This window comes from Oryctolagus cuniculus, chromosome 3 (assembly GCF_051225735.1).
Source record: "Oryctolagus cuniculus isolate XC-2025 breed Fujian yellow rabbit chromosome 3, ASM5122573v1, whole genome shotgun sequence".
Classification (NCBI taxonomy): Eukaryota; Metazoa; Chordata; class Mammalia; order Lagomorpha; family Leporidae; genus Oryctolagus; species Oryctolagus cuniculus.
The window spans coordinates 108,403,549-108,419,676 of NC_142869.1; the positions used below are offsets into that span (position 1 = coordinate 108,403,549).

A 16,128-nucleotide genomic window follows, 5' to 3' on the forward strand; every position below is an offset into this window, starting at 1 on the left:
ATCCTAGGAGCCAGTTAAGAGTCCTGGATGTTCCTCTTCAGATCCAGCTCTCTGCTATGGCCTGAGAAAGCAGTGGAAGTTGACCCAAGTCCTTGGGCCCCAGTGCTGGCATGGAGACCCAGAAGAAGCTCCTGGCTTTGGACTGGCCCTTCTCTGGCCATTGTGGCCATTTGGGGCGTGGACCAGCAGATGGAAGACTTCTCTCTCTCTCTCTGCCTCTCTGTAACTCCACCTTTCAAATAAAATAAATAAACCTTTAAATAAATAAAGAGAGAAAGAGAGAGAGAGAGACGAATTTATCAACCTAAAGTTCTGTAGGTCAGAGATCTGATATGGGTGTCACTAGGCCTAAATCAACAAAGCTCTAGGAGAGAATTCATGCCATGCCTGTGTAGTTTGTTTCATTATAAATGTTTATCTACTTGAAAGTCATAGTGACACACAGAGAAGAGACAGAAACAGAGAGGTCCCCTATCTACTGATTCACTCTCCAAATGCCCACAATAGTCAAACCAGGAACCCAGAACTCCATCTGGGTCTCCTGCATGGGTTGCAGGAGCCCAAGCACTGAAGTCATTTTCTGCTGCCACCCAGGAACATTAGCAAGAAGCTGGGCGGGAATTGACGTACTAGTACTTGAACTAACACTCCAATATGCAGCCTAGGCATCCCTGCACAGCTTAACTTGCTGTATCACAACTGATCCACTCTCTTTAGTAATTTTTAGATACTGCTCTCAATCATTGGCTGGCAGCTCTCTTCCAACTTCAAAACAACATAAAGCTGAATTTTCCTATCATATCACTCTTGCTGTGTACTCGCCTTTCTTCTGTATTTTTTTAAATATTTATTTTATTCATTTGAAATACAAAATTACAGAGAGAAAGAGAAAGGTCTTCCATCTGCTGGCTCACTCCACAAATGGATGCAATGGCTGGAGCTGAGTGGATCCAAAGCCAGGAGCCGGAACTTCTTCTGGGTCTCCCACAAGGGTGCAGGGGCCAAAGGACTTGGGCTATCTTCCACTGCTTTCCCAGGTGCACTAGCAGGGAGCTGGATAAGAAGTGGAGCAGCCAGGACTTGAACCAGTGCCCACATGGGATGCTAGCACTGCAGGCCAGGGCTTTAACCGCTGCACCACAGCACCGGTGCCCTCTTTCTCCAACTTTAAAAACTATATAATATATATATTCAAGATGCAGAGAAAGAGAGGGAAAGAGATACAGAGATAGAAAGTGAGAGCTTCTGTCCACTGGTTCACTCTTCAAATGCCTGCAATGCAAAGGCTATGCCAGGCTGGAATACAGACCCAGGAACTCAATCTGAGCTTCTCACGTGGGTGACAAGGAATCAATTACTTGAACTTATCACTTGATGCCTCCTGGCTTCTACTAAGGCATGAAGCTGTGATTGGGTACTAGAGCCAGGAACCAAACTTAGGCACTCTGATATGGGATGTGGGCATCATAACCAGCATCATAACTGCTAGGTCAGATGCCTGCTCTTGTCTCTTTGACTTAAGAACTGTTTGGATTATACTGAGTCAACCCAGATAATCCTAGATAAATCTCCCTATCGTAAGGTCAGTTGATTAACAACCTTAATTTTGTCTGTTGCCTGCATTCCTTCTTGCGATTTAATCTATATTCAGAGGATCTGGGATTTAGGATGTGGACATCTCTTAGGGTTAGCGAGTAATCATCCTGCCTCTCACACAATCCTATTAAAATCTCACTCAGAAGTGGTCTCATGAATTTACATGTAGGCATAAATGTCTATTAAGACTAAAGTCTATGTCAATTTATATAATTTTAAGAAATATCGATCAAATAAATCCCTAATGAAAGCTTTTAGAAACAGCCATTAGGTTTTGAAAGGATGGGTGTATAGGGAGATAGATATTCTACTAAGTCATATCATGACAATAAAGTGATCATATCTTTTAAAGACCACTTTTATAAAACACCCTTTAAAAAGTTAAGCTGGCAAGTACTTCATTTAAAAAAACTAAAAAGATAGATGCATATCAATACATGTGAACTAACAACATTGAGCATTTGACATAAATTCCAAAATCTGTTTCTGAAAGTTTGATTTGAAAATATGTTAATGATATTTTAACTTATCTCATTCTGACAGGGTCAACTTATACTAATTATACAGAGATAAATCTGAATTTATAAATGAAACTATTATATAATGGTTTTCAAATTTTCACTGTTGTTGATTTAGTATTATATTAAGTTTAATTTTGTGTTTGGTTCTGGTGCCAGCATCCCATGTTGGCGCCAGTTGAAGTCTTGACTGCTCTGCTTATGATCCAGCTCCCTGCTAATGTACTTGGAAAAACAATGGAGGACAGCCCAAGTGCGTGGGCCCTGGCATCCACGTGGAAGACCCAGATGCAGCTGCTGGCTTTGGATCAGCCCAGCTCCAGCCAATGCAGTCATTTGGGGAGAAAGCTAGCAGATAGAAGATCTCAATCTCCCTCCCCCTTCCCCTCCCCCTCTCCCTTCCTTTCTCTCTAACTCTGCCTTTCAAATGAATAAACAAATACTTTTAACAAAACCTTATTTTTAAAACTTATTTGAAAGGAAGAGAGGCATAGAGACAGAGAGATCTTCCATCTGCTGCTGGTTCACTCCCCAAATGCCTGCAATGATGGGGCTGGGCCAGGCTGAGGCCAGGAGCCAGGAACTTAATCCAAGTCTTAATCCAAGAGGGTGGCAAGGACCAATGTACTTGAGTTATCATCTGCTGCCTCCAAGGGTAACATCAGCAGGAAGCAGGAAACTGTATTGGAAATCCAGACATTCCAATATGGGATGTGGGCATGCCCGGCAGCATCCTATCTGCTGTGCCAAACATCTGTCACCCCAAGTTTAGTTGTACTGTCTGAGCCACTGAGATTGGGGGCTGCTTGCTGCTGCAGTCTGATCTAGCGCATCTAGTAATCCAGTAATATAGTACACTGCTCCTTGAAAAGAAAGAAATTTGCAGTAGAGGCAGCCCTGGTCTCTTGGTCTCATTTGATCTGCCTTTATTTCCTTTCAAATACACTCAAACCCTCTTAATTTTCATTCAGCCCTGTGCAAAACTTAATATAGATTCTATCTGGGGAAACAGCATCCACAAATTCTTGTGGTCATGCATTTTCAACTTTGTATCTCAGTTTATACTGTCTTTACTTTTTTTAAAAAAGCTGAATAAACTTGTGATTATAAAGTAAGTTGAGATTATGTCATCATAAAAATTAAAAGAAAAATAAGAAAGGAAGGAAGAGGGTTGGTGGGAAGTATTATGTTCTTAAAACTATACAAGGGGCTGGCGCTGTGGTGTGACGGTGAGGCCACCACCTGCAGTGCTGGCATCCCAAATGGGCACCGGTTCGAGTCCCAGCTGCTCCAATTCCGATCCAGCTATCTGCTGTGGCCTAGGAAACCAGTGGAGGATGTCCCAAGTCCTTGGGCCCCTGCACCCGTGTGGGACACCCAGAAGAGGCTCCTGGCTCCTGGCTTTGGATCGGCGCAGCTTCGGCTGTTGCGGCCAATTTGGGAGTGGACTAGTGGATGGAGGACCTCTCTCTTTGCCTCTCCTCTCTGTGTAACTCTGCCTATCAAACAAATAAGTAAATCTTAAAACAAACAAACAAACAAAAAAACTGTATACATGAGGAGTCAGCACTGTAGCACAGCGGGTAAAGCTGCCACCTGCAGCGCTGGCATTCCACATGGGTATCAGTTTGAGCCTTGGCTCCTGCACACAAATGGGAGACCTGGAAGAAGCTCCAAGCTCTTGGCTTTGGATAGGCCCAGCTCCGGCCATTTGCAGTCATTTTAGGAGTGAACCAGTGGAGGGAAGACCCCCCCACACACACACCCCTCTCTGTCTGCCTCTGCCTCCCTGTAACTCTGCCTTTCAAGTAAATAAATAAATAAATCTTTTTTTTCTTTTTTAGGAAAAAAACCTATATATGTGAAATACATGAAATTTGTTCCCATTAAATAAGTAAAATGGGTATTCATTAAAAAAGAAAATACTTACTGGTAAAAACCTCTATGTATGCTATTTTTCAGCAGCTAAGAAACATAGGTAATTTGTATCCTTGGCAATTTTATGAAATTTATTACAATTATAATTTAAATATTCTATGAACAAGTATGAAATCCTCTTTCCACCTCTAATTCTCTCCTGCCTCACTTAACTTTGTACCTACCATCACCTAGTTTACTTTCAATTGTCTTTTAGAGTTCAGATATCAACTCACCTTCAAAGATCTTACTGACCTGCTCTGTCTGAATTAGGGGAACTCCCTATGAGTATGTATCAAACACCGTGCCCTTTTGGAGTGTTTATTACACAGTGTTGCTACTGTCTGTTCCCAAATCTGTACCCCTACTAATCACAGAGTTGACTGAGGCTAGGGCCATATTTTATCTTTGGTATCCCAGTGCCTGGTTTGCAGTAAAGACTTTAAAAATAATGTTTGTTGAATGAAAAATAATCTATATACTTTCAATAAGCTTAATTTTCAAACAATTCTCAAAAGCCTGGTTGTTGGCTGTCTAATCTTTAAGAAAGATTAAATGAGGAAAGAACCAGAAGTTTTCACAATAGGACTAACTGACATGAGGCAGATTCTGCTTCTCTGAAAACACACAGAAGTACCTGATCAAATATGAAAATGTCTTTAAAATACAGAGCTGAATTTGAAAGAATGAACAGGAGACTTCTAAGTGACAGAAACATAGAGGAAACTGAAAGAACTCTAAAGAATCCCCAGGAATTATCAGCTCTACATGCAGACTCCAACAGGTAGGGATTAGGAGCTAGGGTTTTACAGGATCAGTCTTTTGGCAGCTAAAATATTCTTAGTATGACTCCCTCACAGGGATGTCTGTAAAACTATGCTGTGATGGACTGAGTAGACTGAGAATAACAGAAGTCTGTTTATTTCTGAAAATACCATATATTTTAGCCTAGTTGTCATAAGGTCGATTATACAACTCTGAGATTGATGAGGTGTACCAGTTCAGGGGAGGGGTCTTTGCCAGATGTGCATATGAGGCTATGTTCAAGAATGTTGCACAGGATGGGCTTTTGGCCTCACTTAGTTAAAACGTCAATTAGGAAGCCAGCACTGTGGCACAGCGAGTTAAGCCTCCACCTGCAGCACCAGCATCCCATATGGGCACCAGTTTGAGTCCCAGCTGCTCCTCTTCCAATCCAGCTCCCTGCTAATGGCCTGCGAAAGCACTGGAAGATGGCCCAAGTGCTTGGGCCCCTGCACACACCCTGGAGACTTTGATGAAGCTCCTGGCTCCTCACTCCAGCCTGGCCCAGTCCCAGCTGTTGTGGCCATTTGGAGAGTGAACCAGTGGATGGACAACCTCTGTCTCTCCCTCTCTCTCTCTGAAACTCTGCCTCAAATAAAATAAATCTTAAAGAAAAAAGAAAAAGTATGTCACTTAGCATGCATACAGCCCATATCAGGGTGCCTGGGTTCAAGTCCTGGCTCTGCTTCCAACAATAGATTCCTGCAAATGCATACCCTGGGAGGCAGCAGCTGATGGCTCAAGTACCTGGATCTCTACTTCCTACATGGGAGACATGGATTGAATTCCTAGCTACTAGCTTTGGCCTGGCCCAGCCTCAAGCTGTTTGCAGGGACTTGGGGAATGAACCATCAGATGAGATATGTCCATCTCTCTATCATTAAAATAAATTTTAAAAATAAATTTAAAAAGAGTGTCTCAACCTCACAATAAATAAGGCCAGGCCTGGAAACTATACTTCCAGAAGCACAATATCACACATATCTACAACTATGGTCCTGCTTATAAGACACTGGGACTAGGAAGCTGCATAACTTTTGGATGTTACCAGTCTATTATATAACTTAAACATCCTAACTTCCTTTAGATTTACTCAAGTATTATCTATGTGCAATTTCCTATCAATCCAAGTCATGCAAAGACTGTAACATTTTGAACCACCTATAAGGAATATAGATATACATGAGGCTAGGAACTGGAACTGTAGCCCTACTTAAAGCCTGGACTTTGGCAGGGACTGTCTCAATAAAATGACAACTGCAGGGCCAGACAACTTCAACAGCAAATTCTACCAAACAATTAAAAAAGGTAACATCAGTTTTACATAACCTCTTTCAGAAAATAGCAAACAAAAGACATCATGACTCACATTATGGGGTCAGCCTTACTCTTACACTAAAACCGAAGTATGAGAAAACAGAACAATAGATCAGTATTACTCACTCACAAACACAGACAAAAAAGCCCTCAACAAAATAGCTCACGAAGTTCAGCAATATATACATATATACACAATCACAAACTGCAACGAAAAAGTGTGGTTTATCCTGAGAATGCAAAGCTGGTTAGATATATAAAAATCAATCACTATAATCATACTAAAATCTAAAGAAAAAAATTATCATATCAATATAAACAGAAAAAGCATTTGATAAAATGCAACATCCTTTCATGATAAAAACTCTCTGCAAAGAATAGACAATATCTCGACCTGATGAAGGGTATCTACAAAAAAACTTAAAGCTAACATCATATTTAATGGTAAAAGACTAAATGCTTTCCCCTGAGATCAGGAACAAGACAGAGTCATCTATACTCACTACTCCTATTAAACATTTTATCAGAAACACTGGCCAGTGTTAAAAAAATAAGAGACATAGAGAAGAAAAGGAAGAATTAAAACTATTCACATACAACACAACTGTTTACATAGAGAAACACATAAAAACTATAAAATTCCTTTTAGAACTAACAAATAAGTTTTGCAAGGTCAAAGAACATAAAGTCAAGACACACAAGTCAGATTCCTACACATTAGCAACCAACCGGAAATAAATTTTTAAAAAAATAATACCATTATAATAGCTACTTTAAAGGAATCAATGATTAAGTATAAATCTAACAAAACATTTATAGGATCTGAATGCTAAAAAACATAAGACACTGATGAATGAAATCAAAGAAGATTTAAATAACTGAGAGATCTAGCATGTTCATAAAAAGAACAATCACCATGGTAGAGATGTCAGTTCTCCACAAACTGATTGACAGATTTAAGGCAAGTCCAAATGAAATTCCAGCAAGATTTTTTAAATATCTATAAACCAATTCTAAAATGGAAATGGAAAGATGAAAGAACTAGAATAGCCAAAAGAATTTTGAAAAGGAAAAAGCTAGAAGCATCACTACTTTAAAGATTTAGTATAAAATTATAGAAACCAATAGCAGGCAGACATACACCCACATAATTATGGCCAAATGATTTTTGAGAAAGGTTTAAAAGTAATTCAATAGAGAATAAATATTCCTTTTTTTTTTTTTTTTTTTTTTTTTTTTTTTGGTAGATTTATTTGAAAGACAGAGCTACAGGGAGGTAGAGACAGAGAGAGGTCTTCCATCCGCTAGTTTACTCCACAGATGGCCACAACGGCCAGAACTGCGCTGATCCAAAGAAAGAAGCCAGGAGCCTCTTCTGGGTCTCCCATACGGGTGCAGGGGCCCAAGGACTGGGGCCATCCTCTACTGCTTTCCCAGGCCATAGCAGAGAGCTGGATGGGAAGAGAAGCAGCCAGGACTAGAACCAGCGCCCATATGGGATGCCAGCACTTCAGGCCAGGGCTTTAACCCACTGCGCCACAGTGCCGGCCCCGAGAATGAATATTCTTTTCAAGAAATAGTGTTGGGAAAACTGAACATTCATGTGCAAAAAAAGAACCCTGACCTAAGCCTCATACTTTATAAAAAAAATTACCTTGAAAAAGGTAATAGATCTAAGAATAAAGTGTAAAATTTTTAGAATAAAACATGAAAGAATTCCCCAGATTATCGAAATTAATATCATGATGGAAAGGGCACTTCACGTTGGTGAACCCACAATCAGCGTCTAAGTATAAGGAAAATATGATAAACCCAAATCGAGACAGATTCTATGAAATACCCAATATCTTAAAGCAATCAAGGGGATGAAAAACAAGGAAAGTCTGAGAAACTTTCACAGACCAGAGACTAAGGAGACATAATGAGTAAACATAATGTGGTATTTTGGCCTGAGCCCTGGAACAGAAAATGAGTATTAGTGGAAAAATTAGTTTAAAAAAGTTAAGCGGCCGGCGCCACTGCTCAATCAGCTAATCCTCCGCCTGCGGCGCCGGCACATGGGGTTCTAGTCCCGGTCAGGGTGCCGGATTCTTTCCCTGCTGCCCCTCTTCCAGGCCAGCTCTCTGCTGTGGCCCGGGAGGGCAGTGGAGGATGGCCCAAGTACTTGGGCCCTGCACCCCATGGGAGACCAGGAGAAGCACCTAGCTCCTGGCTTCGGATCAGTGCGGTGCGCCAGCCACAGCGCACCAGCCGCGGCAGCCACTGGAGGGTGAACCAACAGCAAAAAGGAAGACCTTTCTCCCTCTCTCTCTCACTGTCCACTCTGCCTGTCAAAAAAAAAAAAAAAAAAAAAGTTAAGCAATAAATAGAATATCATGATAGGTTCCTCAATATTGACACATGTACCATGGTAATACAATCTGTGAACAACAAGCGAAACTGGTAAAGGATACATCGGCACAATCTGTGTCTCTGCAACTTTTTTGAAACTTCAATTACACCAAAATTAAAAAGAAACTTTAAAAAAAAAAAGTTTTGCAAATTGGCACCAAAAATATGATCCACTTAAATTTTAAAACTTTTATTCTGGAAAAGACAATGCTAAGAGGATGAAGAGATAAGCCACAGTCCAGGAGAAAATACCTGCAAGTCAAACATTCTAAAAAGTATGTATACCTAGAATATAAAAACTCTCAAAACTCAACAGTAAGGGGCTGGTGTTGTAGTACAGCAAGTTAAACTGCCACTTGCAATACCAACATCCCATGTGGGCAACAGTTCGAGTTCTAGCTGTTCTACTTCCTATCCATTTCCCTGCTAATTCGCTTGGAAAGCAATGGAAGACAGCCCAAGTATTTGGGCCACTGCACCCTCGTGGGAGACCCAGAAGAAGTTCCTGGTTCCTGACATTGGCCTGGCCCAGCCTGGGCCATTGTGGACATTTTGGGAGTGAACCAGTGGATGGAAGATCTCTCACTCTGTATCTCTCTCTGTGACTCTACATTTCAAATAAAATAAAATAAAAATTTAAAAAAAACCTCAACAGTAAGACAAAAAGTTAAAATGTTTACAAAAGATTTAAATAGATAATTCACCATAAATATGCAAATAAACACATGAAAGATGTTCAAGATCCAAATCAAAATTATGATGAGATACAATGACACATCTTAGAATCGCTAAAATTAAATATACTGACAACATCAAGTAAGCTCATGAGGATATAAAACAATGAGAACTCTCATACATTTTGGTGGGAATACAAAACGATACAGCTGCTCTAGAAATCTTTTATGACAATTTCTTATATACACTTACTGTATGCTATTACCTGAATACAATTCGGCCACCTAATGTATATAAGGTTTTAGACTGCAAAGTCGTTAAGTATTAAAACGGTAGAAACTTAACACAAAATGGTATTTAGGAGGTGAAGCATAGTGGGAAGTCCTTAGGTCACTGAGGACATACTCTTGAAAGACATGGATTATTGCCAACAGCTTTGGAAATATATATTATAAAGTTCAACAGAAATCATATAATAGCATTCAGACTTTGAGAAACCTGTTATATGTCCCATTATTGTACTCAATCTTCAAAACTACCCAAAAGGTACATATTATTTATTATTCTGACTTTACCAACATTGAAACAAACTTCCCAAAGTTGCAAGGATAGTAAGTACACAGCTAGGAACTAAACTTAAATTTGTATATTTTAATGTCTGGCTGAAAAATATCTATTCAAAAAATATTGAATGAATGCAGGCAAAGCCTATAATGTATGATGTTATGCTGTCTTTTGATATATTTAGTCATATTAAATGTATGTATATTCTTAAAAATCAGAAGAGAATCTGGAAGGATTAAATGAGTTATTTAAAATATTAAATTCCTTTTTAAGTTGCTTAAGTTCACAGTTTTAAAAATAGTATTCAGTGTGTTTGAAAATAATTTTTAATGTGATACACAGTTCATTTCTTATAGTAATAAAAATCAAATTTTTTTTTAAATCAAATTTTAAAAAAAGAAAAAAAACATAGTATAATTTTCCCCTCAATTAGAATTAACCTAATTTTTAAAAAACCAAAAGATCGACTTGCATCAACAGAATAATTTAAATCCCATATGTAAAATTCCATTAACTCAGTCTTCTGTCTTGACCTTATATTCATACTAAGGACATTTTAGTGTGGCATGTTTTAACATTGGGGTCTCCTCAAAAATAAACAAATTATCCTTTGAATAACTGAAAAAGATCAAAGAGACTTTTAAATGTTATACATGTCTTACATTAATATATCATGTTTTTAATTTAAACATAATGAGTTTTTATCTCATAACCAATATCAACATTTCAATTTCCAACAACGTATATTAAGTTTCCTATTATATTTAAGTGTTCCATGCTAGTAGTTAGGTACTGTACTACCTTAGATTATTAAATATACTGCACAGAAGAGAGTAAAGAGCAGGCCTATGACAGCTATCCTTAGAAAAACTTGCTTGCAAGATTAGTTCCTGGCTGGCACCTGGGAATGCAGATGTGGGGAGGATTCCTAACATACCTAGGACTGATCAAAGTTACTCACTGTGTCTTTACTGTTCATGCAAATAATATGTCTTAAGCTAAGTACATTCTTTCCTACTTGCAATCTGGAATTTCCTTCTGCCAGTCAGAGGATATGTATATAACCAGCCTTCAATGCAACACCTCATGGGCTAAGCCTCTTACAAGCTTCCTTGATTGACAAGGTTTCACATGTGTTGTCATAACTTGTTGCTGAAGGAACTGAGTATACCCGTATGACTCCATTAGGAAAAGACTCCCTCTGGACTTTGCCTCATGTGCCTTTTCCCTCTGCCAATTTTGCTTTGCATCCTGTTGCTATAAACCATCAGCTGTAAGTATAACTATATGCTGAGAGTTCTCCTAGCAACTCATTGAACCTGGGGAAAGAAAGTTAGGGCTCCCTGACATGCATACTGAAAGATATCTGAATAAAATACATACATACCATCTTACCAGGCAATGCGCTCTTGGAGGAAAGTCATTATTCATACACAGCAAATCCTGCATAGACTGTGGAATAACATCTACAAAACCATTTGATAATGAAAAGTTAGTTATGTCCATTTTAAGGCAGAATTTTATAACATGCTTTGAGAAAACAGAGGTCTTGCTAGCTCATGTAGTTTTTGCAATCACTTAAAGATTTACATCTAGGGCTAGCTTTAAGATTTGGGGATACATAGCCATGAGGCGCAATGGTTAAAATACCACTTGAGACACCCAGATCCCATAGCAGAGTTTGTGGTTCCGAATTCTGGTTCCACTTCTGATCCAGTTTCCTGCTAGTTCTCACTCTGGGAGGCAGCAAGTGATGGCTCAACTCTTTGGGTCCCTGCCACCATGAGGAAAACCTAGAATGAGTTCCACGTTCCTGTGGTTGGCCTGGTCCAGATGTAGCTGTTGTGGATAGCTGGGGAGTGAACCACTGAATGGAAAAATCAATCAACCAATCAATCTCTCTCTCTGCCTTTCAAATAACGAAATTAGGTAAAACTTTCTTTAAAAAACAAAGTGAAATCTCAGTGATGAACTAGAAGTTAAAAAAGAAAAAGAATTGAGGAGAGAGGTCTTTCTCCTCCTTTCAAACAAAGCCAGCCTATAAAAAAGATACATCTCTCCTATCTGCATATTAAATTGCTTTGATATCAAACAACTCAAACTCATCTTGACTGGAAAGCCTGTTTAATCTGTTCTCTTTGGCTTGCCCTTGTCCCTACTTCAAAATTACATAGAAGGATCCAGTGCTGTGGCGTAGCAGGTAAAGCTGCCACCTGCAGTACCGGCATCCCATATGTGCACTGGTTCGAGTCCTGGCTGCTCTACTTCTGATCCAGCTCTCTGCTATGGCCTGGGAAGGCAGTAGAAGCTGGCCCAAGTGCTTCGGCCCCTGCACCTGTGTGGGAGACCTGGAAGAAACTCCTGGCTTTGGATTGGTGCAGCTCCAGCCATGGTGGCCAATTGTGGAGTGAACCAGCGAAATGAAAGACCTCTCTCTCTCTCTCTGCCTCTCCTTCTCTCTTTGTGTAACTCTTTCAAATAAATAAATAAATCTTTAAAAAAAACTACAGAGAAAAGAAATCAGCATATGGAAAAAATAATCTGTACTCCCACATTTATTGCAGCTGAATTCACAATAGCTAAGATACGGAATCAACCCAGATATATATCAACTGAAGACTGGATAAAGAAATTATGATATATACACATTATGGAATACTTCCCAGTGGTGTAAAAAAAAAAAAGAAACCCTGTCATTTGCAATAAAATGGATACAACTGGAAACCATTATCCTTAGTGAAATAAACGAGTCCCAAAAAGACATACACCATGTTTTTTCTGATCTGTGGTAACTAATGGAGTACCTAAAAGGCAATCTATTGGAGTAAAACTGATGCTTTGAGATATGATTTTGAATAGCCCTTGTCTCTACTGTTGAGGAATAGTGTGTGTTTTTTTTTCTCTTCATACTATTTGTTGAACTCTTTACTTAGTGGAGGGTTAGTCTTATGAATATAAGGTTAACTAGAAATAGATCTTTGTAAATGGTAAGAATGGGAATAGGAGAGGGAAGAGGAAAAAGGGTGGAAATGTAGGCGAGAGAGAGGGAAGAACAAGAAGAATCACTATGTTCCTAAATTTGCATATATGAAATCCATGAAGTTTGTATACCTTAAGTAAAATTAAAACAAAAATATACATAGATATCTGTAACCTCCATATTACATCCCTCAGCTGGCTTTTTATAGCTCTCTGGACATTTTAAATATTCTTGTAAAATCTCTACCCAGCTTCTAAAATCTAACCAATGTATCTTTAAGCACTTGAACTGCTATCCATAAGAAGACACTAACATCAATGATCATTATGTACACTCAAAAATCCATAAATTCAAAGCATAAAAATGCATTCATAAAAAAGATTTTGCTTTGTTGCACAGCTTTAAGTGCTTAGCAAATATTTATTTTGTGAATTTTCTAAGAGCATATAAGAGAACACTAAAGACTTCATGCTCTACTTAACCAAAAGCAATAAGCAACTCCAATAAAAGATTAGTGCTCAAATATTCAGATCTCTGATAATAGTTTTTAATGTGGAACTTTGGTTGTAACTTACTACACTGGCTACAGCTTAATCACAACTAAATTAAAAGTGACCTGCACAGTCCACACACATGTAACAGTACCTTAACTATCATTCATCTTCTACCACAGTCCCCTTCATATGTTCATGTTAGAAATAATGATTCTAGGGGCCGGCACCGTGGCACAGTAGGTTAATCCTCTGCCTATGGTGCCAGCATCCCATATGGCTGCTCCTCTTCCAGTCCAGCTCTCTGCTATGGCCTGGGAAAGCAGTGGAGGATGGCCTGGGTCCTTGGGCCCCTGCACCCGTGTGGGAGACCCAGAGGAAGATCCTGGCTCCTGGCTTCAGGTCGGGGCAGCTCCGGCCATTGCAGCCATCTGGGGAGTGAACCAATGGAGGGAAGACCTCTCTGTCTCTCCTTCTCACTGTCTGTAACTCTACCTCTCAAATAAAATAAAGTCTCTTTAAAAAAAAAAAAAAAGGATTCAAAGCCTTCTTACTACAACAGGTGTTCCTTGATGTATGCCCTTTCCTCAAATTAATGTTCCTTAAAACTTCTCCACCTTGAACAGTTTCCTTCATTAAGAAGCAGACAACTGGGCATGGAAATTCCTAGCTTATTATCAGACTCCTCAACAATTATACACATTTCCCTCTTCCCCTTCTTTTTTTTTTTTTTTTTAATTTTTTTTTTGACAGGCAGAGTGGACAGTGAGAGAGAGAGGGAGAAAGGTCTTCCTTTTTGCCGTTGGTTCACCCTCCAGTGGCTGCCGCAGCTGGTGCGCTGTGGCTAGCGCACCACACTGATCCGAAGCCAGGAGCCAGGTGCTTCTCCTGGTCTCCCATGGGGTGCAGGGCCCAAGTACTTGGGCCATCCTCCACTGCACTCCCGGGCCATAGCAGAGAGCTGGCCTGGAAGAGGGGCAACCGGGACAGAATCCAGCGCCCCAACCGGGACTAGAACCCCATGTGCCGGCGCCGCTAGGCAGAGGATTAGCCTAGTGAGCCACGGCGCCGGCCCCCCTTACTTCTAAAGTATACATATTCATAATCTAGTTTGATAATTTTATTTTGCTCAATAAATATATTTTGTATGTGTATGCATGGTTAATGTTACCAGTCCTATTTTGTGAATCTGAATGCAGACATTATCTATTGTTTTGTTTGTAAAAAGTAAATAACAGAAAAGATAATGTCATTCCTACACAGGAAAGGGCATAGATATTTCAGTCCAATGACTACAAACAATAACCTGCTTTAATCAAGAAAACTTTAAAATCATCAGGCTATTTATTTTGAGCGAATAAGGAAGGGTATATGATTCACATCTCTGAAATTCACATTTATTCAATAACTTAACTGTTATACTCTAGTGTATCAAAGGACAGATGATATGACCTAGTGATAATTTTAATTACCACCTATTGCGTACCTAACATGGTTCAGAAACTGAGATAAACATCTCATTAAATCTTTGCATTAACCCTCTAGATCGTATTACTTCATTTTACAGATGAGGTAACACAAGTTTAGAAAGGCCAAGGAACTAGTCAGTAGAAAAGCTAGAGTTTTGGTGTTCTCAGTGCCTGCTCCTGCCAGGACCCAAGATGCCCAGGCCACAGTGAGTGGGCTGGAGGAATCAGGAGTGAGCCAGCTAGGCCAAGGGCTACACTTGATCTTAGCCAAAAGGCTGAGAAGCGATTTGGGCAGAGGGCTAATACGGTGCCATCCCATGTGAAGAAGTTGAGTGGTGGACTGGCCCCAAATAAGAGCAAACTGTATGTGTCTAACTTGCCTTTTCCACTGACAAACAATGTCTTATACTGGATATTTTCCAAGTATGTCGAAGTTACATGCTACAATAATGAAAGATACCAGGAAGAGTAAAGGAATTGCAATCATTTTGCGTTTGGATAAAGACTTTGCACACAACTGCACCAGGGCAATAAACAACAAATTCTTATTTGGGAGAGTGATAAAGGCAAGCATTGCTACTGACAATGAATGGAAGAGCAGCTGAGTTCATCCAAAGAAGAAATTTCTTTGATAAATCCAAGTGTAATGAATGTGGGGAAAGTAGATATTTAAGTTATGCCTGTCCTAAAAATATGCTTTGAGAATATGATCCTTGAAAGACAGACAGAAAGACAGATGGACGGACGGACGGACGGACGGAAGGAAGGAAATTCCTGAGCCAGAAGAAATTGAGGAAGCAGAACAAACAGAAGATGAAGGAGAAGACCCTGCTCTGGATGGCATCTGCCAGGCCATATGTTTCCAGCAAGCCAAAACTGAAGGAGAACAAAAAAATGGAAGTCCAGTTCAGGACACCCCTCAATATCAGATGACTCAAGATGCCTGAGGATAAAGAAAAACAGATATTTCAATGATGAGGAATAGCTTAGTGATTAAAATTATATTATGTAAATATCCTTAAAATAAAAAAGCCTTGGAGCACAAAGTTCAGCTGAGGACTAAGGTTACTTTTAGAATTAAAGCATAAGAACAATTAATACCAAATAGTTCTTTTGCTAGAAAACAGTTCAAGGGAATATAGAAGTACAAAATATGTTTCCATCTTGCCTTTGTACAGTACACTTTGAGCATCCCTAATCTGAAATGTGAAACACACAAAATCTGAAATTTTGAATGTCAACATGATGTCCCAAGTAGGATGTCCCACATCATGGAATTCCTGCTTCATGTACAACAATACTACATATACTATACAAAAGCACCTTTAGGCTATGTATATAAAGGTTATATAAAACATAAATGAAGTATTTAGACTCAGGCCCTATAAGATATTTCATTATGTATA

General features: G+C 39.4%; 1 protein-coding gene and 1 pseudogene across 8 annotated transcripts in view; one reads left to right on the plus strand and one right to left on the minus strand.

Moving 5' to 3' along the window:
• Positions 1 to 16,128, minus strand: part of RAB3GAP1 (RAB3 GTPase activating protein catalytic subunit 1) — a 116,385-nt gene that overhangs the window by 73,503 nt on the left and 26,754 nt on the right. For 4 of the 8 annotated variants that reach the window (XM_002712424.6, XM_008258517.5, XM_089329281.1 and 1 more), the window contains one exon: positions 11,170 to 11,248. The exons of 2 other annotated variants lie outside the window; for them this stretch is intronic. In XM_002712424.6, the coding sequence (XP_002712470.1) occupies positions 11,170 to 11,248 (79 nt within the window). The remainder of the gene's footprint in view (positions 1 to 11,169; positions 11,249 to 16,128) is intronic. 2 more of the 8 variants (XM_089329283.1, XM_089329282.1) reach the window with 1 other exon arrangement.
• Positions 11,420 to 15,854, plus strand: LOC138849133 (zinc finger CCHC-type and RNA-binding motif-containing protein 1 pseudogene; annotated as a pseudogene).